General features: G+C 44.1%; 4 protein-coding genes across 4 annotated transcripts; 1 reads left to right on the top strand and 3 right to left on the bottom strand.

Annotated features, from left to right (window-relative positions):
* Positions 1–1613: 1613 nt before the first annotated feature.
* On the top strand, positions 1614–4874 carry LOC101776750 (serine/arginine-rich splicing factor SR45a). The gene is made up of 7 exons (XM_004984626.4): positions 1614–1776; positions 2942–2964; positions 3065–3124; positions 3226–3337; positions 3439–3588; positions 3908–3971; positions 4111–4874. The coding sequence occupies exons 2-7, from the start codon at positions 2942–2944 to the stop codon at positions 4695–4697; spliced, it is 996 nt and encodes a 331-aa protein (XP_004984683.1). The 5' UTR covers positions 1614–1776; the 3' UTR covers positions 4698–4874.
* Positions 4875–6148: 1274 nt separating this feature from the next.
* LOC101777849 (coronatine-insensitive protein homolog 2) lies at positions 6149–9163 on the bottom strand. The gene is made up of 3 exons (XM_004984628.4): positions 8448–9163; positions 7521–8007; positions 6149–7405 (listed from the first exon to the last, which is right to left on the bottom strand). The coding sequence occupies exons 1-3, from the start codon at positions 8951–8953 to the stop codon at positions 6620–6622; spliced, it is 1779 nt and encodes a 592-aa protein (XP_004984685.1). The 5' UTR covers positions 8954–9163; the 3' UTR covers positions 6149–6619.
* An 8957-nt stretch (positions 9164–18120) lies between these two features.
* Positions 18121–20484, bottom strand: LOC101778257 (50S ribosomal protein L4, chloroplastic). Its single transcript, XM_004984629.4, has 2 exons — positions 19487–20484; positions 18121–18400 (listed from the first exon to the last, which is right to left on the bottom strand). The coding sequence occupies exons 1-2, from the start codon at positions 20391–20393 to the stop codon at positions 18381–18383; spliced, it is 927 nt and encodes a 308-aa protein (XP_004984686.1). The 5' UTR covers positions 20394–20484; the 3' UTR covers positions 18121–18380.
* A 476-nt stretch (positions 20485–20960) lies between these two features.
* LOC101778654 (peroxisomal nicotinamide adenine dinucleotide carrier) lies at positions 20961–24337 on the bottom strand. Its single transcript, XM_004984630.3, has 11 exons — positions 23993–24337; positions 23839–23916; positions 23657–23731; positions 23430–23560; positions 23233–23287; positions 23030–23140; positions 22243–22311; positions 22058–22165; positions 21718–21786; positions 21575–21629; positions 20961–21436 (listed from the first exon to the last, which is right to left on the bottom strand). The coding sequence occupies exons 1-11, from the start codon at positions 24071–24073 to the stop codon at positions 21237–21239; spliced, it is 1032 nt and encodes a 343-aa protein (XP_004984687.1). The 5' UTR covers positions 24074–24337; the 3' UTR covers positions 20961–21236.
* Between the last annotated feature and the right edge of the window lie 1036 nt (positions 24338–25373).

Here is a 25373-nt window from a genome sequence, read left to right as displayed (position 1 = left end):
CATAAAAGCGCGCAACAGGAAATTCGAAACATTCTAATTAGATATATGCAAACTTCATTGTGTTATGTGTCTTTTTTACTTATCTTGTCGTCTTCGTCTATAAAATTATAAATGCCGATCAAAGCAGACATAATTACTATCAAGAATAAAAGGAAAGGTAAAAGGCCTTTAGACTTGCTTAGAGCAATTGAGTAGAATATAGGAAGGATGAGTTTGACTCTCCGTGAGAACAAAATAAAGTATACTAATCGATGAGAGATCGAAATGATAATGTCAATCTAATTTAATTATTATATGACCTCCAACTATGAAATGTATTGCTTTCTCTCCCCATCTCACCTAGGTTACCCATCTAATACGCCATTTAATATTTTCTTATAATTGATTGGATAATAACTCAGCATTTTGGATAGACTTATTCAACATGTGGATAGATAGGGTGTATTTATTAGGGAAGTATTCAACGCAAACCACCTCCTCGGTGCAAACGTGAAAACCCCTCTAAAAGCCATGCTTACAGGTTTTTTAAAAAAATTGAAACGATGCACGTCCATTGTGTATCTATATATCTACTTTGTCGCAAAAGTTGAGATGCAATCTTGTTTTGTAAAAATTTATATGAAAATGACAAAATTCAAGTGCATGTAAACTTTGTCATTTTCATACGAAATCTAGATATTCGAAGTTTTCAAATAGACTCTTATTATTTTTGCATACGCTGGTGTGGTTGAACGATATCGTACTAGTTAGGTCACAGTGCTCTTTATGCTGACCAATAACCTTCTTTTATGTGTTGCCATGCCCCTTTTATTGGATCAGTAAACAATGCAACGTGCGAGCGGTCCGTATACTAAACTATTATAAAGTCATTACCGAGAGTTACTGTGTTTTGTCGTTGAGCGAGTTTCCATATCTAGATTTCATTCCGCGAGATGAAGAAACAATGCTGCTTCCTGAACCTAATAATATGCCTAGCTTACGTTGGTAACAAGTGAGGTAGGAGCAGGTAGCTTGGATTTATTTTAGGTAATGCTTTTTCTTTAATCAACATTGCTCATTCACAGTAAGCCGTTTCTTTTTATTTCTTTTATGCAGAGGCTTATAACGGTTCAGTACACAGACTGCTTGTACGCTAATCCAATAAAAATAACATAGAAACACATAAAGGAAGGTCATTGGTTAGCATAAAGAGTACTGTAACCCAACTAGCACGATACCGTTCAACCACACCAGCATATACAAAAATAACAAGAGTTTATTTGGAAACTTCGAATATATGGATTTGATATGATACCGTTCAACCACACCAGCACTGGATGTCGAGTCTTGCTCTGACTTAACCTTGTTGCATCGAGTTGTAAATGGACCATCAGAAAACTCGAAGAGAGTAGCACTGTCGCAAATGGGCCATGGTAGAAAACCTTAAGGTGGGCAAACAAAGGGAAAATGAGTCAAAAAAAAAAACGGAAAGTAGAAAAACTAAATAAAATTATGGAAAAAGGGAAAATGGATGGATGGCGCGAAGCGGCGCCATGTGTTCGTAAACCGGAAGGTGGCGTGGTGCGTGCGCCCAGCCGATTCAACCGGATTTAAGAAGCGCGTTTCGCGTCCGCTCCCCATCCAGAACCTTCCCCCAGCGCCCACCTCTATTTAATCACACACACACGGGGCGACGGGAAGAAAAGGGCAAGGCAGTGCTTAACTGACGCGAGACGCAAGCGAGGAGCGGGAGGACGAGAAGGCTTCGCCGGGGCAGGATCGTTGCGGCCACGAAAGGTACATCGGATTTTCTTTTATGGTTTATCAGGCCATCAAAACGCTGGTCGAGTGATGTGAATTTGCGACTGCGAGGAGAATTTCTCTAATTTTTTGCTTCATGCTGCTAGCTATGTAGCGCGTGTCCGATCTGATGCTTTAAATTGCCGCTAGAATGTTTGCGTTTCTCTTTCTTGGTGTTGTGGCCATGTTCTGCCATCTTATGACTTTGACATGTTACTACGAGTGAAGATTGTTCGGTTTATCCCATAATAAGATGGGAGTTGTATGGGGACTATTTTTCTCTCTCTCTAATACAATGAAACGCAGCTCTCCTGCGTTTTAAAAAAAATAATAATAAGATAGGGATATGATTTAGGGTTAGAGGTTGATTCCCACTCTGGTGTTTGCTTGAATTTGAATACACACTAGATTTATGAGACGAAGGGAACTAAGATAAGGATAACCTGTTGTGGCATTTTTTCTTTCTTTCTTTTGGTGTAGAACCTATGTTTGGAGTGTGGGTTTCATTGTAATATGTTGAACATTTTAATAAAAAAAGTGGCACTAGGGCCACAAATTAAATTTTGGAGGGCTATAAATTTTTAGAGAGAATAAATGTTCAATTGGCCCACATCACTCATTATGGTGTTTTCCTAACCACTGGATTATTCGATATTGAATGGAATTGCGATGCCAACAAACTTTAGTGAAAAAAAATGTAGTGGGAACAGACTCTGGATGTTAGGGTTGCATTACTTTTAATGCATAAATGTAGTGCGCTACCATAGATATCTGAAGTCAAATGCATGGGAGCTGGACAGCTGGGACAAGGGGATTAACAGGGAATAAACAATTTCCATTAGAAAAAATAGAGGTGGAACAAGGTGGTTATAGTTCAAACTTAAGAAGTTTTTTTTATCATGACTCCTGTAGTCCTGTTACATCAGGTAGCTGCGTCAGAAAGTTATTTCATTAGAATTTAGGAATATTTGTGCTAATCAATGCCCAATTTGGATCCTTCTGTAATCTGTTCAGTGTTCACTTTGCTGTTTATGTTATGCAGTCACAATGTGCTTCAAACGTTCATTCAGTATTCATTTCATATATGCTGTCATCTATTAGCCTGTATGCTCGAATGCTCATTGTGGATGTTAACATATTTATTGATATCTCTGTCTTGCAGATGTCTTACTCAAGAGGATCAAGGTAGGCACTATTTGAAAAGCTAGAGCATTGTTTCCATTTTCTTAAAAAATCTCTTGCTTGGTGCGGTGGTGTGATATTTTATTTGTTTTCTGGGGAAAAGGTATGAATCTCGCTCACCATACAGGAGAAGCAGCTATTCAAGATACAGGAGTCGGTCTAGGTATGCCCTTTATCCTTGGACTTGTTAATGTGTTTCTGCTAATGTCATATGTTGCTTGTAACACGAGTATTTGGTATTTTGTATAATTATAATTTATTTAGGAGTGTGGACTCGAGTGATGCTGAAAACCCTGGGAACAACCTGTATGTGACTGGTTTGTCAGCTCGTGTAACGGACCAGGATCTGGAGAAGCACTTTTCTACTGAGGGAGAGGTAACCTTTACAAAAGATATCTGCAACTTTAAAGTGTTATTTCTGATAAGTTCCCATATAATTGCTTCAATGGTCCGTTTGTCTTACTGACTGCTTTATAGGTGATCGATGCAAGCATTGTGCATGATCCTTGGACAAGGGAATCGCGAGGGTTTGGTTTTGTTACCATGGCTACTGTTAAGGAGGCAGATCGCTGCATCAAATATCTGGACCGTTCTGTGTTGGAAGGTCGGGTCATAACTGTTGAGAAGGTAAAATCATAATAGTGCTTATGTGTGAACTTCTATATTTAACTTCTCTATGGAGTGTATCTCTGATTAGTCTTTTATGCTGAACTTTTGAGTGTTCTCTTCGTTGAAGATTTTTTTGGCAGCAACAGGGTAGATGTTGGTAGCTGCTCTGCAACAAACTCATACAACCTAACACCAAACCATGCCACCTCATCCAAAGGGTTGTATGCCCTACATTGTATTATTTTTCGTATTAAATGTGTTATTCAGATTCTCAACAATTGACCACTCGTGCTTTTAATGTCAAAGACGCCTTCTTATAGAGTCTCATATTACACAGGCAAAGAGAAGACGAGGTAGAACCCCAACACCTGGGAAGTATCTTGGCACAAAATCATCACGTGGTAAGTGGCCGTGAACTATTCACCTATCATCTTTGGTTACTTTTGCTCCCAATTTTCAGAACAATAAAGTCAATAAGCATTGCTAGTATCTCTTGATAATAACTTGTTACCGACCATTTCATTTACATGGTGACACCAGGACGGAGGTCCCCAAGCTACTCGCCTGTTCGGAGGGACCGTTACAGCTCACGCTACTCACCTGATCGTGAACGATCTTATTCTCCTTATAGTAGACGCCGATCGTACTCTCCGTATGACAGGCGACGATCGCACTCCCCCTATGACAGAAGGCGATCATACTCCCCCTACGACAGACGGCGATCATACTCCCCCTATGATCGGCGCCGGTCATACTCGCCTTACTACAGCAGTCGGTACCGTTCAAGGTCTCCATACCGCTACAGAAGACGGAGGTCACCTTCCTATGACCGTTCCGCTTCACCATACTACAGCAGGCGCCGCTATCGATCTGTCTCCAGGTCACCCAGTGCTTCTCCAAGGGCTAGAGGTCGGAGCTATTCACGCAGTTTATCGCCACAGGGAAGCTATTCTCGAAGCTGTTCCCCAGTGTCAGAAAGATCAACGAGCTATTCTCCAAAGAAAGGGCATAGTAGAAGGGAACGCACACGCAGCAGATCTTCTGGCAAGAGGCGTCGTTCAAGGGAAAGCTATTCTCACAGTCGGAGTTCGTACTCTAGGTCTGTCTCTAGGGAGCGCTCAGCTTGAGCTGGAGGTCTGTGTACTAGGCAAGAATAAGATGCGTTCTGTATCTATGAGAATTATGTATGTTAATATTTCTATTCTGAACTTGAAACAGCGTGGGGTGTGTGCATTTGTGTATTATGTTTATGTTGTATGAGGTACTGCCATATTTCAGAAATGTTATTGACGTTGTTGTCTCTATTGATGCTATTCTTGGTAATTTAGTTGGTAAATCTGACGAAATGGTACTTGGTGAATGCACCTTCCGAAAGCAGAAGGTTTGGTTCTCCTTTGAGGTCCTAGGTAATTTGGATAGAGCCAGGCTCTTTCATCAGCTGTATTGCTTGGATCTTTACAAGTTTCATGCGGGTACGTCTTCGTTAAAACAGCTTCATCACTGCTCGTCGTTCGTCAATCGTTGTGAATGGAGGAAGCACGTGCACTGTGCACCCCACTTCCTCGCCACCACGAGCACAATTCTTCCAAGCGGAGACCGCAAAATCCTATCACTTTTTTTTTTTGCGAAACAGCAAAATCCTATCACGTGCCACAGAATTGGAGAAGTAGTGCCCGCACAGTTACGCTGCTACGACTAATGCTTTACCTGCAAAATTTCTCTACATAGTTTCCTCTGAGAATTTTATTCATCGAAAGAAAAACTTCAGAAAGTCAGAACATGTCGTCTCACTTGATAAAAGCATGGTTATAGTTTAAATATTTTACACTTTTTATTATTCTTCCGTTTATCTTCTGTATTCATCTGCTCTCACATGTGAGAAGAAAAGGCTTTGGTGTCTATGCGCACCTGTCCAAACGAGCTCACGTAGAGTGAAAGAGGACGGAACATAAAGCTTGTGACTTGTAATAAGACGCTTACTTTTGAATTTGAGAGAGAGTTCGACCTCAACTATTTCTAGTAACATTTTTTTACCAAATTCTGTTATGGTATCTATAATGACTTATCAACTGCTCAACCAATGAACCAAAAGAACTTCTCTTCCTATTCATCATCTCAAAAGGGGGAAAAAACCTCTCTGTCTTGAGAGGGGAAAGTACCTTCAGCACAGCACCTACCAGCTTGGAGAATATAGCTGGTTACAAGCTCGGCAACAAACTCTGAAAATCAGCCAAACACAGCACATAGCAGCTTGCAGATTCCTGAGAAATCAAACTAAGCAAGCGGAAGCATAACTCGATACCGTTTCTCGGACAATATAATTACACGATAGACATCAAAGTTAAGATGAAAAACAAACAATCCTGTTTCCCTGATTACTGCTGCGTTCATGCCCTTCTAACTAAAAAGATGCAATCGTGCCAAGAAGAGGATGGTGCTGTTTTCTTTACCTCCTGAAACATGTCATGGATGAACATGAAACCAAGATTTCCAGGATTCCAGGTCAGATACGGAGCAGGCGAGCAGCATGGTCCAGTCACCGCATAAGACCAAATACGAAAGCAAGACAGACTGTAGAGCAGAAAGGAATTGAGGAAAATCCATATTGTTCAGCGAATCACAGCAAGTCAGATTGTAGATACATTGCATACAGCTTAAGAACTACATGTTCAACATAGCGATACATTGCATACAGATTAAGAACTGAAACACGATTAGATACACTAAAAGGCACATTATTACAAAATTGTTTGTCCAAAACTAATCAAAATGATAAAGTTTACATGTCCATACTAGCCAGTTGGGATAAGCTGATGCATAAGTGCTGCCTTCAGGTACGCGTGACTGGTCTCTGGCTAGTATGTAGAGCACTCCGTTCCTCAAGCTGCACGTCCTGCTTAATGCTTCGTTTTGGGATTCTGTGCAATGGAATGTTCTCATGCCCTGCCCTCATCATTTGGCGGAACAGGCACCATTGATTTCACAGATAATGTGAATAATGGAACTATACTTGCCATGAGATTTAGTCTGGCAAAAAGAAGCATGTACACTAAAATGCTGGGTAGAGTGGAATTACCGATGGAGGGCAATCTGTCCTCCTTCCAGCAAGGGAGTAGTATGCCAGAATCTGTTTCTTAATATCTGGGCAAGGTCCATCTTGGTCTGGGGCAATAAATTCAATGTTCCAGAAGGGGCGTACCATAGCCATAAGATCAGCGCCAGTTGGAGAAGCCTTGTATCCTTGCACCCACAGATATCTCAGTGACTTTAGCTGGAGCGCAGCCATGGCTAATGCATGCTCACTAAAGACACAACCCCTTAGCTCCAGTTTTTGCAAGCTTGGGCAGCCTCTTGATAGCTGCATAATTCCATTATCAGACTCACCAACATTACCCAGCAACATGTAACGAATGCTCTTACTAAATTCTCCAACATAGCCAAGGCCAACATCGGTTAAGACCCCAGGTCTCACATAAAATGCAAACCTCCTGAGTTTGGTGCAACCTCTCAGCAAAGCACGAACCCCGTTGTCCAGTGGAAATTCTGTTATATGCGCTTCTCTATCAAGCAGGACAAGGCGGAAATCATTAAGATTTCTGCTGAATGTACCAACCGCTTCTAGAGCTGCATTGGTGATGTCTGAGACATGTATTGCCCAGTATGTCAACTCAGGGCAGCCTTGGGCTACAGCCATAACTCCAACCTGTGAAATTACACCTTGTTCATCCTCAAGACCTCCGTGATCATCATCTCCTCTCTCTATTCTGAGCCTCTGCAATTTCTTGCAGGTCTGTGCAACCACTTGTAATCCACGATCCCCTATCACATCCCTTGCCTGTTCCCCCCCATAGAAAAAGGAACATCAATACAACACATTAAAAATAGCATATTAATTTTGCAACTTTTAAATCAGGAAAGCAAAAAGTATGTACAACAATAATCTGAAATACCTCTAAAACTTCCAGATTGGGGCAGCGCTGAACTATCTGACAGTGATCCTCTGTGTTAAGGAGTGTAAATTGAAGATCCAACTTCTTAAGAGCCGCAGAATATGGAAAAAGTATCTGCATCTCATTTGCTCCCATGTAGTGCAAACCCAAGCGGTGCAGCGAAGGGGGGAAGTAGTAATTCTCATAATTTCTATTCGCCACCTGCTGACCCGGCTCTTCAAAGGCACCGCCAGCAAACTCTTGTAGTGTTTGTGCTGTGCGGAACAAACCGGTTAGGTCAGGCATGAGACATTCGCTAATCTTCAGAGTTTTCAGCATCTGGCAATTGCGCACAAGGAGGGTAAGATATTCTGGGGATGCCCTGAGATCTGTCAGAAAGAAATTCAGTGTCTCCAGAACAGAATTGTTTGTAGCAAGCTCGCGAATCCATTCATCATTTTCATTCTCAGCAATTGTACTTTCTTCCAGGAACAGTGTTTCCAGTTTCCTGCACATGAAAAAAGACATGGGAGGGTAAATGTGGAGCCCAAATCTAAAATGTAGGTTCTTCTAATAAATTGTATATCCCCTTCTCGACATGGTCTATTTCTATCCGAACTAACCTCTACCAAGCAAAGCGGAAATATAGAAAGCCATACCACAATGGAACTTTTACTTCAAAAAAGTTACCACAATGGAACTAAAGATCAAAATTTCCTAATTCCTGTTGAAAATCTATATTTCTCTAGGTGTGAGGTGCGACTCATATAGCATCATAAAAAACAACACAATAAATGCACACTTTCTCTTTTCTTGCGAAGGGGAAGGACCTTATCCATCCACTCTCTAGAAAACATCAGTAAAACCGTAAATTTCTTTTTAAGAGGAACGGGAAACTGTAGATAAAGTAATAATAAGTTAATTACAGAAGGGGAGAGAGTGATTTACTTGCAGGAGCGGGCGACAAGTGCGATGGAGGGCGTGGAGAAGCCGGAGCAGCGGTCCAGCTTGAGCGATACGAGCATGTGAGCCTTGGCGCGGACGAGGATGCTGATGTCATCGTCGGACACTATCATCCTGCGCAGGTGGAGCTTCTTGAGGAAGTGGAAGGTGGCCGAGAGCTGCCGGATCCAAGGCGACGCCGACCCGCCCCAGTCGTCGGAGATGAGGTTGAACATGGCCGCGCGGGGCTTGGCCTTGAGCTTGAGCGACTCGAGGCACGGGAATCGCCGGAAGAGGCGCTCGGGCGTGGTGGAGTAGGCCATGGCGACCGTGACGTGCTTGCGGCTGAGCGCGTCGACGCGGCACCAGTGGCGGCAGACCAGCGAGATGGCGTCGCGGTCCCAGGGGTCCTCCACGTACCCCATCACCAGCCCCAGCGCCGTGTCCGGGATCCCGAAGCTCAGCACCCGCCCCAGCTGCCGCCCCCCGCCCCCCTCGACCTCGCCGCCCATCGCGCCCGCCGAAGAAGTCAGGCCGAGCCAGCCACCGATCCGCCACCACCTGATCTGTTCCCTCCTCGCCCTCTCTCGCCGCGGCCAGCGGATTTGCACGGGGGTGGAGTGGTTTGAGGTGGGGGTGCGGTGGAGTGGGAGAGGAAGGGGAAAGGGAGGGATGGGGAATTTAGGGGTTCCGGTCGGGGCGAGGTGACGGTGAGACCTTTTTCTCCGGGCGGTGTGCGGCTGCGCGAGGGGGGCGGCCACCCGCGTCACTGCTGTAGTGGATGTCACATCGGATGTTCGGATACTAATTAAGAGGACTAAACATAAGCTAATTACAAAACTAATTGCAGAACCCCTAGGCTAAATCGCGAGACGAATCTATTGAGCCTAATTAATCCATCATTAGTGAATGGTTACTGTAGCACCACATTGTCAAATCATGCACTAATTAGGCTTAATAGATTCGTCTCGCGATTTAGCCTAGGGGTTGTGTAATTAGTTTTGTAATTAATCTAAGTTTAATACTCCTAATTAGTGTCCAAACATTCGATGTGACGGGGGCTAAAATTTAGCCCCCTCCTCCCAAACACCCCCATAGGCAACGCGATGCACCCGCACCGCCTCACAAGTGGGGCTTGGGGCCGCGGATATTTTTTTTCGCCTATACTAGGATTAACGTGAACCGGCGGTGCCGGACTGCTGGTTGTGTTGCGCCTTCATTCTTCTATTCATGGATGGGATGATCCTATATATGGAGGGGACATCCATATATTGTACCAATAAGAAAATAGCCAAACCACGTCATTTTGGACCGCTCATAATCGACGCGCTATGCTAAGTCACCTACTTACGTGTTTGTGGTAGTTTCTTTGCATAAAAACGGCGGAATCATGTCATTTCGAACGCCTTGCGATCGGTGCGCTATGATCCATCATCTGCATACGTGTTTGTGTGCGCTTCACACCATCTCGGACAATTGCACTCGGTGCACTATGCTCTGTCACATGCATACGTGCTTATGTCCGTTTCTTTACGTGTATTGTACCAACTTATCAAGGATGGGAGGATCCTAAGAATATACCTATAAGATTCTACACCGTTTCATAAAAAAAAGTTGAACCACGTCATCCTATACGGCCGGACAGCTCGCAGTCGGCATGCTCTGCTATCACCTGCATACGTGGCAAACGGTCTAGCCGTGTGAACCTTGCTCATCATACATTGCTGATTTCTTTTATGTTGAACAAAAATAATAGTGAAACTAGATAATATATTACATTAAAATTATATTGAAATGGTTTAAAGATAGGTAAACGGCCCTAACTAAACAAATTTGTAATTGCCCGAACCATTCCATGCAATCAGCCTAACAACAAACAAACATAAACCTTTATATGATCCCATACTAGCGACCAAACATGATGAAATGTACCTGTCCCGTCTAAGGCCACCAATCCTATCCATATTCTACTTGGTTCAAGCAACCAAAATATTTACCATATATGTTCAAACAACCAAACATTTGTCCCATATTAAAGATTTAGATTTCTCACTGGGATTAAGGTTAGAGATTGGTCTGACCATTTCATGACTGTCCATGCATTGACATCAACGGCATAGAGGAAGACCTAGGGTTATCTAAAGTTAAAATGGTGGGACGTAGCGGGCAACATTTTATAGCTTTGTAGGCTTAGACCCCGTTTGTTTCCACTTATAAGCGGTTTATCAGTGGAAATAAGCGAGAATCCCGCCAAACGTTTTGCTTATTTCCACCGATTCTCGCTTATGTGGTATGCCGCTTCAGAGATTTGAACTACAAGAAGCGAGAAGCGAGAAAATCTTCACTTAGATTATAATCTAAACGTGGCTAGGAGAAATATATCCAAACAAAACCTTAATCAGTGCCAAAGGCCTTGGCTCGTCGGGCGGGCTTCTCTAGTTGACAAAGCTAGCTTGCAGGAAGGTGTGTGTGGGTTTTGGGGAGGGGGCATAAGAACTATGGTGGGGGATGGTATACGCGGCTCCATGGCAAAGTTATTGCTGATTTCGCTCCTCGTTTGATAGCTCTAGTTCCTAAATGCTGAGCCATCAAACACACTATTCATGAGCCTTTGCTGGATCGACATTGGACTCTCAACATTCATGGTACTCCTTTGATGGCTACTTGGATTCTCGGGATTATTTTTATTCAAGGTTAATCTTTAGCCAAAAAGTGCCAACTGAGCATATTTGGTAGTTTTTAGATTGGAAGAAATATTTTGCGAAGTCAGCTGATGAGGCATTATTTTTCAAGAGAGCCATCCAGTCCAGCCGTGGAACTTTAATTTGGGAGACATGAGGTCCAAATAACTGGTGTCGGATTTAGAACAGAAGCACACATTCTCTTCCATATATACAAAAATGAAGGACGGGTTTAGAGGGTGCTCCATTGGACGGCAGCTGGTATGGGGACATGGCTGGATCCTCCACTGCCCACTGTCGATTTTGTGATCAGATGAAGATGGGGAGAGTACAAATTTAGTGTTTTCCATTTAGAATATTGAATTTACAAGATTTCTCACCACAACCCGAGGGCTTAGCTTTTAGTATTTGATAGTTCAACGCAAACAGCTTGATTATACATATTGCTGGTCCACTGGATAATGGTCTGAATCTGCTAGCCACTCTTAGAGCTTGTTCGAGAGCACCACGATAATTGTGTGCTTGTCAGTGTTTTTTATATTGGTATGTGTGGCGTATGCAAAGCTGTTAAGAGTGGCTTTTAACGGTGCAAGGGATGGTATGCTTCTAGATTTTTGTTTCTCTCAGTGCAACGCCACAGGGTTCTTTTGTGAATTCGAGAAAAAAAATGTTAGACCAAAACAGACCAAATTAAGATATTTTCTTCTTTTCTTTTGAACGATGAAGATCTTGGAAGGCCGCTTTGCTTGTTTGATGGCGCCGACTTGCTGATCTGCCAGATAAACAAAGATAGTGGCTGATGCTTGTTTATAGACTCTTGCACGAGCTAGAGTTGGTCAAGGTTTGAAGCTGCACTCGTTTATACGCATATCTCTTGTTGCCTTTCAAAGTCAGGGACCTTTTAGTTTTATTTCGGTAGAGTTTTTGTGCCATGTTCTTTGTATTCTTCATCTCCATTTTGTGTAATTTATTTAATCTATATGATCCTTTATACCGAGGTTGCAATCACTATTATTGTTTAATCATTAATGTAATCCATGCCCTATTCAAAGAACAAAACCAATGTTATTAAAAATGTAAAACTATTGTTGAATTTTTATTCATATATATACTCCAGCTCGACTCAAATGGTTGGACCTGTACTATTCCTTTCTAGGAGAAACGGCTGTATGCCACCGATGTGTGTGCCCGGCTTGTCCAGACTACTGGCTGCAGCGGCGTTGATACTTCCAAGTTCCAACCTCTGAACAAACTACGTAGGGTTCCATGTGACACGATCCCCTAAAGTGCAGCTATGAGAGATAGCATTGACGAGCCATACACAGTTTCAACAAAATTACATTTTAAAACAACTCCTATAAAACGAGAGGATTTGGTATGGAAAGTACCTGGAACCGGAAGCGACAGGCATTGGAGGGGGTGGCATTTCGATACAAAGACAAAGCCGGCTGGCGTCAACATTGTTGGGTTATCAACCTGTCCTCCCGTGGGATTTCCTCTTGATATCCTCTGATCCATGCACAATGCACACACGAAGATAGTCGAAAAATTTGCACGAACACGAGAGTTTGGAAAGACGACACGGCATCAATGCTTCATCGATCGGGGGAGAAAATAAAGAACAAGAACCACACTTGTTCGGAGAGGAAGGAAGCAATGGCTCTTGACACCGGCCGCTCCCAGGCATGTGTCCACCTTCTTGGCTTGCACCCCCGAACTGGAGAGAAAAGTTGAGTGGCCGGTGGCTCATCACCCGCCGCCCGGCTATGCGGCGACTGGCGGAGGATGGGAGGAGGGAGGGAGAGCTCCATCGCTCGACGAGGCTAGCTGGATGGCTAAATTCGGAGAGCCGCAAGCATCAAAATAGACGGGCGCAGTCGTAGGAGCGAGCACGCTTTTGTGCTTGTGCTCCATGCATGGCAACCGGGGGCGCAAGCGAATGCGCATGCCCCCTCCGCGCTGGGCAGCGCGCGGTCCACGGACGCCGGGGAGTGCTCGTGGACGGGCTCATGCCGCACGTTCTTCTTAACCGCGCGCGGCCGGTCTTGCTGCCGCGGCCGCAGAGCTAGGAGCCCTCCCTGAAGAGAGCATCATCGTCGATTTCCGTCTCGTTTTCCCCGTTACTTTGGTCACGTTTAGGCATTGCCAACGCGCATGCGGCCGAAGCATGCACGGTTGAACGGGGAGTACGGGTTATTTGAGCGTCTTCGATGTAATATTCTTAGGCACCTCGGCTAGGCTGAGTGAGAGGATGGAAAAGCTACTTGAGATGTGACCTCTTTTTAGCAAATGTCGTATATTAAAGACAAGTGGTTTTAGAACATTTACAGCGTGCGGTATGCTTCGCTGCCATTAACTCGACAAAACGCACCACGACCACTAAAATGATACTTTGGAATTTTGGAGATAATGGATGAAATTCATCTTAGCCCATTCTTTTTTTCTTGAATCACACAGTACAAACATAGACGCTCACATATACGTACGCACACTCGTCCCTACGAATACACGCAACCCTACCCCTATGAGCACCTCCGAAAGACCGAGCCAGCAAATCCTCGAGATTGACGAAGTCACCACTAACGCCTCGTTGTCGTTGGGCACGTCGCCTACCAGAGCTGAACGTAACTCAGTTCGCATCCTTGCCCACTTCGATGAGGCCTCCTCCGGATGTTGAGTCACTAGGTCATTTTGGCAGTTTCATTTCGCTATTTTCAAGAGTATCACATCATCTAAAGAGATTTGGGTTGACGAATGAAACAAATCCTTCAATACATAGTTTTATTTCGTGGTTTCAATATTTTATAGGCTTGCCATACCATTTAACTGTGATACACGGGATTGGATACAATTAGACGAAATGAAACTCTCTAGCCCTCAATGCAAGTTTCATAATCTTAGAAATAATGTACACCCAGTTTCATCAGATGAAACTCCTTTCCTCTTTCTCTTAATTATCTTACCATGTCATCAAGGCTTGGTGACATGTCACATTATTTAATGAAAATGTTTTTTTTTGTGAAACCTTCATGAGGAATGACTTAAGTGTATACTAAAATAGACTGTACCTATATGCCTTGAATTTTATTAATTCTTTTAGAGTGTGAATGCCTTGAGATTCGAAATGTAGTAAGAGTTTCATTTTCATTAAATAGTGCCATGTCGGCATTTTTATGATGCGGTAAAAAGCTAATGAAGAAAGATGTGAAATGAGTTTCATGACGATGAAAACTTATATACACCATTTTCAAGATAATTTGTGTCTTGCTTGTTCTAGGAAAAAAATGAAAAATGCATTGTATGAAGTTATTTCCACCCTGGATTAAATGTTCTCTTGCTTATGTGGCTTTTGGAACATAAATATAAAATCACTCATGAGGATGGCCTCACGAAAGATTTTTAGTATTGACATGAATTTGAAAATGCCTTAGTGCTTTTGCTTTTTACTCGTTGAAAAGAGAAGTAAGCTAGTATGTATTTGGTACAATATGGATTTTCTTATCAAAGAATCGGTACACTCATTGAGACTGGCACGATCAATCTAAAGAACATAACTTATTTGGTCATCACTTTTCGTTGTAATATATTATTTGTAACACATGACAAAAGTATACTATAAAGCATTAAAACTCAACATGAAATAATCTATTCCGCAAAAAAACATGAAATAATCTATAGACTATAATCAAAGTTTGGAATAGTTGACATCAAGAATTTTTTTTTTTGCGGGCAGGAAAAGAAAACGTCACTTACTTAGACTAGAGGGAGTAATTAGTTTAGCAAGGGCATAAGAGGAAACTATGGGCCTATGGGGGAAGAAGTAGCACCAAGTCTTACATCAACTAGCATTTCTAGAAGAGCCACAAAGTCTAAAGCAACCTATATTTGGAGTCAAATTGAGTTACTACACAGAAATTCCGTCTAGATGCATCGCCCGTGATCCAGGGCAAATACCCATCGCTGGGGAGCCGACGCGCAACCTTTCGGAATGATTATCATGCTGACCGGAATCTCTCCTGACGAACGGTAACGGCCCTTATCTCAAGCCCGGGTGACGAGTTCAGACAGCGAGGTAGCGGCGTCCGGCGGGCGAGCACCGAGCAAGCACGCAAGCAATCCAAGGGGCGGGCGGGCGGCGGCGCAACCCGCACGGGCACGGCAGCCGGCAGGTGTGCCGTGCGTGCCGCGGCGTGTGAGCGAGGGAGGAAGGATCATGCGCTCTCCGACCGTTTGGCGTGCCGGCGGGCGACGGCTCCAGTCACGGGAAGCAGCGTCGAAAGGGACGGAGGCAGACGGGGCTGGGGGCTGAGGCCTTGGGTGTGGGGGCGCTTTCGCCGAAAGGCTACGCGGCGGCGCGCTTTCCAGGCAGGCGACCACGGGCGGCGCGCCCACATGGCTGGGCGGGTTGGGTGGGTGGGGATCGGCGCGGGTGCTTCCGTGTCCTCGCGGCCCGGGAAAGGCGTCGTGTCCCCGAACCCGAAATGGGAAGCCCCTCCTGAAGAAGCCCAGGCAGGGTGAGGGCACGCCGCGGCGCACGGTCGCTGTCGCATCGTTAAACTGGCATAGGATAGGGATCGCACGGAACGTTGCGTACTGTGTTTGCCAGTGAAATCCGCCGCTAGATCGTGCTCTTAAATTTCTTCGAAAAAGATCGTTGCCCTTAAGAAAAAAAAGGCACTAGATCTCGTGAGCCTACCGGTAGGTTCATCCCTTAAAGGATGCCTTGTGTTTATCTGACACATCCTCTTTGTGGTAGCTGTAATCTGTTTAGGCTTTGTACCAATCTACTTATAGACGATTCGCTCAAGCGAGTGTGCCAGACCAAGAATTGAGTGTGACAAGTACGCTCTCGGCTCATAACTCCGAATTAAAGGGAAGTTTGATGAGCTGCTTTAGCGTGCAGCGTCCTACTATCTCCCGTTGAAAACAAATTTCATCATGTTACACTAGCTTTGACTAACTTATATCATCGGCATACATCAAAGTATTTAGATGCTAGAGAGTAGAGAATTGAAAGACCCTGTGTGAGGCAAGTTCTCTTTTGACTTGAGTTTATGTGTTTATTTTTGTTTAATTAAGTAGTTCTTACTGGATTGATTTTGTCTTGTTACCAAGAAAGTATTACCAGGTGCGATGCAATAAGCGTGCACAAGAGCAAGAAACATAATTTCAAGATGGAGCCAATTAGCCAAACAACACGATAACACCGAGCATACATTGTTCGACACGAGCGTAGAGAATAACCTGTGGTGATACAGCGACATCCACGAACCTTTTTGGAGAAATATATTGAACACCTAGATAACAGAATTGCAGACCTAAGCAGTATATTCCATAGCCTATCATCGTCATTTTTAAAAAATATAATCATATCACCTTCTTCGCGTTCTCTTGCATCTTTTGTCTCTGGCACAATTACACTCCACAGTCATACATATGCTGATATGCATCAGAAGTTCAGAATTGCACCATAGTCAAATCGCAGATACTTTTGACTAGTATTCTAGTATACTAGTAAGTAGTGGCAAAGTTTTTTCTTTGTTCTCTCACTAGCAGTAAACGATTCCTTTCTAAGGGAAAGGAGGTCAAGAGAGACAAATAAGCAGCGACAGAACTAATTCTAGTCGATACAAATTGGAACCAATCAATTGCACAAAGTTTCTGCATGACCAGTCCAAAATACGAAATAATGGGCAGAAATATAGTGGCCAGGCCCCACCTCCATGATTCGCAAGCTTTTCGTCCGTAGTGGACTAGTATTAAACGGTAGTGCTTTTATATTCCAGCAAAAGTTGAGCAAAATTATAAAGTATGCTGGCAAAACCAGCATACGAATCTCCTCTTTTCCGGTGATGACCCTAGTGGACCGTTATGCCAGTCATAATCTCACCAACGAGTTGTTAGATCGAGCAATAATTTAGATGAACCTAGTTGAAAAGCATAACGGAAGGGGAAAAGCTGCAAGGTAGATCGAGCAATAGCAACAGCTACAAGAACTGACCCATAAAAGATGAATCTACCGAAAATGCAACTGCAAACGACGATTCCCGTAAGGAAGGACTGGGCTTCGGCCACACATTCCACAGGGGGGGGGGGCATACAGTGTCAGGAAAATCGGCAAATGGATGATGATAAAGCTGCTTTGGTGGGCTTAAAAATTAAAATAGGATGGCCTGATAGTCTTTTTAGCCTAGTTTCTGGTTCCACACACAGCCCAGCAAAATTTGTTTCTCCATTTGCAGCTCAAGTGCCAAACCTCAATGTTGTCTTTGTTCCTAGCAGCAGCAAATCCCTTAACCTCGTTTTGGGACTAGGAATTCAGGATCCTTAGCGAATCTAGAATTAAACCCGAGGAAATAAAAATGACATGCCGTCTATACTGACAAGGGCTAAGATGTGGAACCCGCAGCTGAGCCAGGCTATGGTTTTCAGGTTCCATATCCAGGCCTGTGATCTAGGCCAGGTTTCATTGGATAGCGTAAAATCGCAGTCATTCATCCTGAGAAGCGTATAGAACCGCCCAAGCACACTCGACAGGAAGACTTGGTCACACCGTCACAGCACAGAATGAGGGGGTGTTTGGTTTCACCTTGCTAAATTTTAGTTACTAAAGTTTAGCAACTTTTATCTACTAAACTGCCAAACACCCTTGCTAAAACTTGCTAAAGTTAAGTTGCTAAAGTTTAGCACTTTAGCAAGTTTTTGGTTGCTAAAACTTGCTAAAAGGTGGGTTGGACAACCTATACCCCTCATTTATTGCTTGTCTCCCCCCCTGCGCACCTTTAATAAGGGTAGATAGGTCTTTTTACAGCTCATTAAATGCCTTTTAGCAAGAGTATCCAAACAGCTTTTGCTAAAATTTAGCAACTTTTAGCAACTAAAGTTTAGCAAGAGGAACCAAACTTGCCCTAAGTCAGCAATTTCAGTAATCAGGCACCTAAAACCCATAACTTACGGGTGGTAACCAGCTGATTAATGTCAGTTATTGCAAGCACAGATGATCAACACTTTATCTGCAGCGGCTGACACCTGATAATGTATTTGACAACATATACTTATGTGAAGTTTGAAAATCTAATATACTCCACTGCTTTTGGTGAGATAACATTACCAACTTACAATAAAAAGCAGACAAAAGGCTTCCTCGTTAGGGAGGCGATTGCCAAACAATTCATTCTCACCCAAAAGGGTAACATAACAAATAAGAAAATAAAAATTTGTCGATCTACATTCCCTCACCTAGCAACTGCTGTCTGCCTCAGCTCTCTTCAGTCGCATCTGAGAATTACATAAAAGAAGGTTCTTAGAAGAAAAAAATTGCATTCTTTTGAACACACAAAAAACAATTGATTAGGTAACATTAACACGCTTGAAAGAAGTGAGGATACTTCTTTAACACCGTTTCAGCCCTTATGTCACTAGTGTTAAAGAAAAAGGCTATTGTTTAACTGAATTCAACATATTCCTTCCTTCCCTCTCTGCTAGGCTGAGATCTAAATTTCCAACCACACTGCACCTGAAGTCCAAGATATTTCACACCACCAGAAATAATTGTCTACTTATTGATTCTGGAACTGTGAATGAGCATTGAATCTAAAACGATATATGTTATTGTACAATTGCCATAACGAAGCATAAAGGAGAAACAGGCAAACAGCCATTCTGTACAGACACAATGCAGTATGAGAAAGAGATATGGTAGACCTTAATATGAAGGGGAAGAATACGAGTATATGATGAGAGAAGGATTTGGTATCTGTCTTAGAGCATTGTGATATAATATTTCTATGGCTACTGTTTTCTATTTCTTTACTTTGGTATCTTGCTGACCTTCATCATTGAAAATAGCACACTTAGGGGGTAAACACTCAATACAATTCAGCTTTATGATACCTTACTGTTATCAATTGGTTCCACTGCAACAGATATCTATAAACCCCTCTTGCAATTTACTCAGCGTTATATGATCTTAACGGAAAGACATTTTGAAAATGAGAAATATGTTGAGTGGCCATGGTCATCAACAATTAACTTTCAGTTAAATCTTTGTGCTCTTAAAATCTCAAGCTATGTACTGCATGAACTGTTTATACAAAGTGTAGGCAGTTCAAATTTACACTGTGGATAGAATGCCAATGCCCCAAACAATGGTGATTCAATTCAACTCAATTCAATTGGCATTACTGCTTTGTTCACTACTATTTGCTATTCTCCTTGCTACCTGTTTAGCCATGTACTAGCTGAAGGATATCAGTTACTAGCAGGGTCCATAACTCCATATATGACCAGCCCAGGCCCAGCATAGGTATTATCAAGTGGAGCATTTCAATCAGCAAAGCAAAATGTTAATGTGTAGCTATGTACCTTGTGCAGCCTCCTCTGTGGTGCCTTCTTCTACTTCTTGCTCCACCAGTTCCTCTCCAACATCGTCCTCATCATCAGTATCGTAGTCATCAGAAGCGCTGGCTCCATACCTGGAGTTGAGGTATTCTACAGCAGCAGGAGTGAAGAAGAGCTTGCGGGCGTCGAGGATGTCGTACAGGTTGAGCGTCCTTGGTGTGAGCATCTTGAGAGAACCGATGTTCCTGCCGCTGAGCCGCACATTGTCGTCGAACTCCGTGGCAAAGAACATGGCCTTCTGCTTGGGGTCGAGCCCCCACCGCTGCAGAGCGGCCACGAAGTCCCTGGTCTTGGGCCCCGACGCGAAGGCCTCGTCGAACTCCTCGACGACGAAGGCGTCCTCGGCCACGGCGGCGCTGGCGAGCGCGGTGGAGATGGCGAGGCGCTTCTCCTTCCGGTTGATCTTGATGGACCAGTCGCGGGGCTTGGGGCCGAACACGACCCCACCTCCTGGGCGGAGCGGGGTCCGCTGCGACCCGCGCCGCGCCTTTCCCGTCTTCTTCTGCTGGTAGGGCTTCCTCCCTCCGCCTCTGACCTCACCGCGGGTGAGCGTGGAGGCCGTGCCCCGGCGCGCGTTCTGGCGGTCGGTGATGATGGCGCGGTGCACGACGGCGCGCGCGGTGGAGGGCGGCGCGGACTTGAGGTCGAGGGTGACCTCCCCGACCTTATCTCCGGTGAAGGAGAGGACGGGGAGGGTGGCCGCCTCGGCCCGCAGAGCGCGGAGGACGGAGACCGCCGCCTTCCTGCTGGCCGGGAGCGGAGCAGCGGAGGAGGAAGGTGGAAGGAAGGAAGTGGATGAGGAGGAGAGGAAGGGGGAGGAGGACGAGGAGAGCGAGAGGAGGAGAGGCGAGGCCACGGCGGCGCCTGGCATTGTGCCGGCTTTGCTGCGCTGGGGACGGGGAGGGGGCGAGGACGATGATGGCTCTGCCGCTGCCGCTTCTATCTATCTCCTTATCCACCCGTCCAGCTACACCCCCAAGGCCACAAGCCCACAACGCAGAGTAGCCCACTGGCCACTGTCTCAGGCTCTGGTTGCGCCTACCTCAACTATTTCTTTTTGGTTTTGGACAAATTTAACTCAAAATCAAAATTTCTCATTGTAATTTCAGTCTCCAAATGTGATGTTAAATGGAATCACAAGAAGGGTGATATCAAATGGAATAATTGCCACCGTTCAGCTAAACTTTCACTAACACTTTGCTGACACTGGTTGCCTGGTTGACACGTGAGGCTCGGGGCAATATATATGCTGAATGAGACATTAAGACATGCATCTTAAGGGCCAAATAAAAAGAAGAAGAATCAGGGCCATACAACCAGAGCTGACGCAGCCCAATAAACCTGATTAACTGAACAAGTGACTGAGGGCATTCTCATGCTGGTTGGTTTTCAGATATTTCTGCCACCCTTGCATAGACCATAAGGTAAAAGAAATCCATGAAATCAGAACAGATGACAGAAGTTTCCATTACCGTCCTTATTTATTTTATTGTGTCAATCTTCCATAATACATTTTACATAAATGGTACAGATGATCTAACGAATATATAGAGCTTGTGTTGCCTACAAGAATCATACTGGCTGTTGTGTAACCTACAATTGGATATCTCCTAACAGAGGCGGGCTCCATAGCTTGTACACTCTGTTTACGATTTGTGTGAATAATAATTGATTTATAGGCAGGATATACTAACACTTGCAAAGACCTAGATCATCATGATGGCTTTGATGGTAATTTCTTAACTAGACTGGTGTTACCAGTAACCAATAGTCGAGCACCCTTCACCAGCTCCTCCTTGATCATAAAAAGCAAAGCAGAAGCAAAAACACTTTGCACAATTTTTGTGCCCATTCCTTTATACATGCCTCTCAGACCTTCATACTGTACCAGCTTTGTGATAGCATCAAATGTACCTGAAAGCAAGAAATGGTGTATTAGGATCTTTGATAATGTCTGTAACAGCAAGAAATGTGACCTGATTCCCTGAAGCAACAGTAATAAAGGCAAAAAGTAGAAAACTATCGCAGAAATGACCATGATGAATCATATACCTTTGTAGTGATGCCTCTTGTCACCATCAATTCTTTGCTTCACCTGAAGTCTTGCCTGCATGGAAAAACATAGTTCAATTGAAACATGTACTAAAAAATGCAAGTGGACAACTGCAGTTATTACCAATCCACTAATTAATCACCTTAACAACTAGAAGAGGATATGTAAGGACAGTTGCACCAAGTTTTGCAACGGCACCAAGAAGAAAAATCTGAACAAGGATGTTTGCAATGTGAAGTTAGAGTTGTATCATATAAAATGGAAATACTAGTATAAAATGGACAGATAACAAATGACAGTGTCGAATTGTCTCCCACACCAAAAGTGAAACATATAGCAACCAATATATGTCCCAGACAAAAATGCTCTAAAGTCATCTTTATCATATGTCCAGGGCTTGGCAAGTAATCATAATGCAAAGTGGTATTGGTCCTAATAAATCAACTGAGGAAATTCCTACCAGTGGAAAAACAAATGCTTACTTCAAGAGCAGTTAGTCCATCAGCTCCCTTCAAATTAGAGGCCCGTCTCTTCTTGATCCTCTTCAGAAGAGTTTCATACAGCATGAACTGAATCGCAGGATTGCTAACCTAGTAACAGATAAAATTGTGAAATTTCACCATTGCAAGACTAATAGGCAAAAGAAAGGTGAATGATAGTGACTTACCATAATAAGAGACGGAATTACCCCTTTCCAGAAGCCCAACACTCCAGCTTCTTTGTACAGTTCCTGAAACTGGAGGTAGACCAAGTCAGACAACCATCCTCCAAATTAATGTATTATACTCTTTGCCTTCTAAGTAATAATGTTATTTCTCTTGCTCCTCAAGCACTCATCAAAAGTCGAACATGCCTCTCTACATGTCCATCCATCCCCACAGGCAAAAAGGAATAATTTGGTTTTGACTGGTCATTGTCTGCTTGTAATCTATATTACATCTCTTTTTTTTAGGTTCATAGAAGTTTGAATTTTATCAAAGCAGTCAAAATAACAAGTGCTAGACACCCTCCCCTTTCCAACCGCGCTTAGGTCAACCTAATTTTATTTGTAGAATTCAAATTCAACCCACTTGGTAAGTTCAAAACATTGGCAACTAATTCCCAGCCTTGCATGACCAATTAGAAGGGCAGAAAGAGTAATTAAATAGGACAACATAACCAGCTTATAAGTATGAACTATCATTTGCGAATTAACATATCAATATTCATCCTAGTGCAAGTGAAAAACCTAAAAACAAAATTTCAGGATGGAATTGGGAAGCTGTTACTGAATTAGAATCTATTTAGGGATGAGCACCACCTTAATGATACAACAAATTACATAGAGTTAAAGAAGATTGTTCCCAAGTAGTTAAGAACAAACATTAATTAAGCCAAAGATGCGGTAATTGGCAATCTAAAGTTGTATGAATAGGGTATCTCCTCATACAAGAGAAACAAGGAGAGTTACTTACAACATCGATAGTTTTGTAAGGGGTGTTTTCAGTTGTAGAAGCTTCGAGAGCCTTGTCATTGGCACATATCAAATCCTGAGGGCTTTGCTGTATGTTTGCCTTTCTGTGAGTCTGCAAGCAAGAATGAAATTTTAGTACTCAAATATTCAAATGTGCTGCCAGACTATCTCCACTTAGGTAGCAGAGAGGAAACATATGCTTACTTGCATTCGTGTAACAGCAACCCAAATTGGGTTTGTCAGCAGTACATTGACGCAGCTGCAAAAGGACTAGACAAATTAAGCATCGACAGCACATAAGGTTGATAAGAACACAAGTGACAGCAACTATATCTGGGGAAGGAAGTGACAATGCAATGCTCTCTAGGTCAACAGAAGGTGCTCAGATACATTCCAATTACCCAGACAGGGCAGCGACAGTGAGAGATTGGAGCATCCCGACAGACCCATCGCCAAGCCCTCTCCTGGATCGCTCAAGGGCCTTCGCCTCGGCCCTGTTCCGGAATATTTGGTAGAAGTAGTAGTACACACCCTGACACCAACACACTCGAATTAAGATTCCGAAACACATATCAACCTTGACAAAACGAGAAAAGAAGCTGGCGAATAAACCAACGAGCGAACCAACCTGTGAGGCGGCGGTGCCGACGAGCGAGGGCATGAGCCCGCCGTACAGGCGCTCCCACCCCTCATTCTTCACTACCTACCACAGCACAGGACAAAAAAATCAGGGATCGCGGGCAGCATTAGAACCGGATCGGGCTAGATCACTCAAAATTCCGGGCGGGGAAGGGGGGAAAGGAGGCGGACCAGGTATAACTGGCGCGCGGCGCCGTCCTTAAACGCCGGCTTGGAAGGGTCGCGCTCCGTCTGCTGCCGCGCGTTCACCTGCGCCGCGGAAACCCTCAAAATTTCTAGCAAATCGAGGGCCAAGGCTAGCAGCGAGGCGTGTGAAGTCACGTACGGTCTGGAGCGGGAAGGTGAGGAGCTGGGCGATGATCCCGCCGCCGGCGCCCGCGAGGCCGTTGATCAGCGCGTCCGACATCCTCTTCTCCCCGCTTCGCCGGCCGGCGGATCACAGCGGCGAGCCGAGCGAAACAAGACTCCCCGCCGCCGCCCCCAACGGGTTGCTTCCGCCGCTGTCTCCTCGGTCTCCTTGGATTGTGGGAGACGGAAGCGAGCGAGGCCGAGGCGGGGGCGGAGTGGAGTCGACTCGGGCACTCGGCTCGGCTCGGCGCCCCCTCCGGTGCCGTGCTTTCCCTGGAGTTCAGACCGCTGCAGCTGACCCTGACCGTGCCGTGCCGTGTGATCCCAGAGTATCCCACCCCCCACCCCCGGGGCCCGTTTTAAAATCCAGCTCCCCTTCCGCGCACGCGTTTTTAATGGGTTCTTCAAAGGCTTCAACCACCAGGTTACAGCGCTCATCTCTCATCTGTTCGTTAATTTTCGATTCTGGTTTCGGGTGGGAGGAATTCGCGGAATATCTCACGGCTTGGCACGTTGCGGGGAAAGCGCAGTGGGTACGTTTCACGGCGGAAGACCGGAGAGCGATGGCGTACGATGCCGCCGTCGACGTCGTCTCGTCATGGTGACTGCAAAATGGGTTTCCATGCCGGAATATGCTTGCTCGGTTTGACTTCTTCCTGTTGTCCTGAGCGGTATGAGTTTCCGTTTGGGCGATTGAACTTTGAAGTTTGAACCGTATGCCAGTACTTGCGAATTGGCGAATAGCCAGTACCGTGGATGGCACCATTAGAATGCGATGCTTTCATGGCAATGGGAATTGAGAGTTTTGCAAAAAAAAAAGATTCATTGATGATCCATGTGTTTTGATAAATACTCCGTCCGTTTCAAATTCATAATATTTACTATATATCTAAGACATATCATATAAAATGACATATAATTTGGGACAGAGGATAGGAATTTTCTTTTATTTCTACTTTTTCAATTCAAATTAATATTGTATACGAATGGAAACAGACACTAACATCACCCATACATATCAGTTTGTTTTTTACCTTGAAAAATGCTGATATCTACATGTAAACTAGGAGTTTTTGAAATCGGCGTGCATATTACTTTCTTATCGTCTTACACCTACAAGTGACAAGTTTTACATATTTTCATATGTTTCTGATAACTGTTGATCGGTTACCGTACGGACTCATCCCTTATGAGATTTCCTTATCGAGTTTTAGTCGGATTCTCCTACTTAAGTGAGCTTTTGACATGGCTACTCATGGATAAATCATCTTTAGCACCTTTTAGGCTGGAATAGCAATGGTAGAGGCTAGAGAACAGCTATATATACTGGATAAGAAATAGCACTACAAAATATAGAA

The sequence above is a fragment of the Setaria italica genome, chromosome IX, assembly GCF_000263155.2.
Source record: "Setaria italica strain Yugu1 chromosome IX, Setaria_italica_v2.0, whole genome shotgun sequence".
NCBI lineage: Eukaryota > Viridiplantae > Streptophyta > Magnoliopsida > Poales > Poaceae > Setaria > Setaria italica.
Note: the sequence above shows the minus strand (reverse complement) of the source record. Positions and strands in the feature narration are given on the sequence as shown.

Coding starts and splice junctions, on each gene's coding strand:
- LOC101776750 (XM_004984626.4), top strand. CDS start 2,942: ATGTCTTACTCAAGAGGATCAAG. Junction 2,965..3,064: donor TCTTACTCAAGAGGATCAAG/GTAGGCACTATT, acceptor TCTGGGGAAAAG/GTATGAATCTCGCTCACCAT. Junction 3,972..4,110: donor TGGCACAAAATCATCACGTG/GTAAGTGGCCGT, acceptor TGGTGACACCAG/GACGGAGGTCCCCAAGCTAC.
- LOC101777849 (XM_004984628.4), bottom strand. CDS start 8,953: ATGGGCGGCGAGGTCGAGGGGGGCGGGGGGCGGCAGCTGGGGCGGGTG. Junction 8,008..8,447: donor CTTGTCGCCCGCTCCTGCAA/GTAAATCACTCT, acceptor TTTCATGTGCAG/GAAACTGGAAACACTGTTCC. Junction 7,406..7,520: donor CCAATCTGGAAGTTTTAGAG/GTATTTCAGATT, acceptor GGGGGGGAACAG/GCAAGGGATGTGATAGGGGA.
- LOC101778257 (XM_004984629.4), bottom strand. CDS start 20,393: ATGCCAGGCGCCGCCGTGGCCTCGCCTCTCCTCCTCTCGCTCTCCTCG. Junction 18,401..19,486: donor CACAGAGGAGGCTGCACAAG/GTACATAGCTAC, acceptor TGTAATTCTCAG/ATGCGACTGAAGAGAGCTGA.
- LOC101778654 (XM_004984630.3), bottom strand. CDS start 24,073: ATGTCGGACGCGCTGATCAACGGCCTCGCGGGCGCCGGCGGCGGGATC. Junction 23,917..23,992: donor TCACCTTCCCGCTCCAGACC/GTACGTGACTTC, acceptor TCCGCGGCGCAG/GTGAACGCGCGGCAGCAGAC. Junction 23,288..23,429: donor ACTGTCGCTGCCCTGTCTGG/GTAATTGGAATG, acceptor GTCCTTTTGCAG/CTGCGTCAATGTACTGCTGA.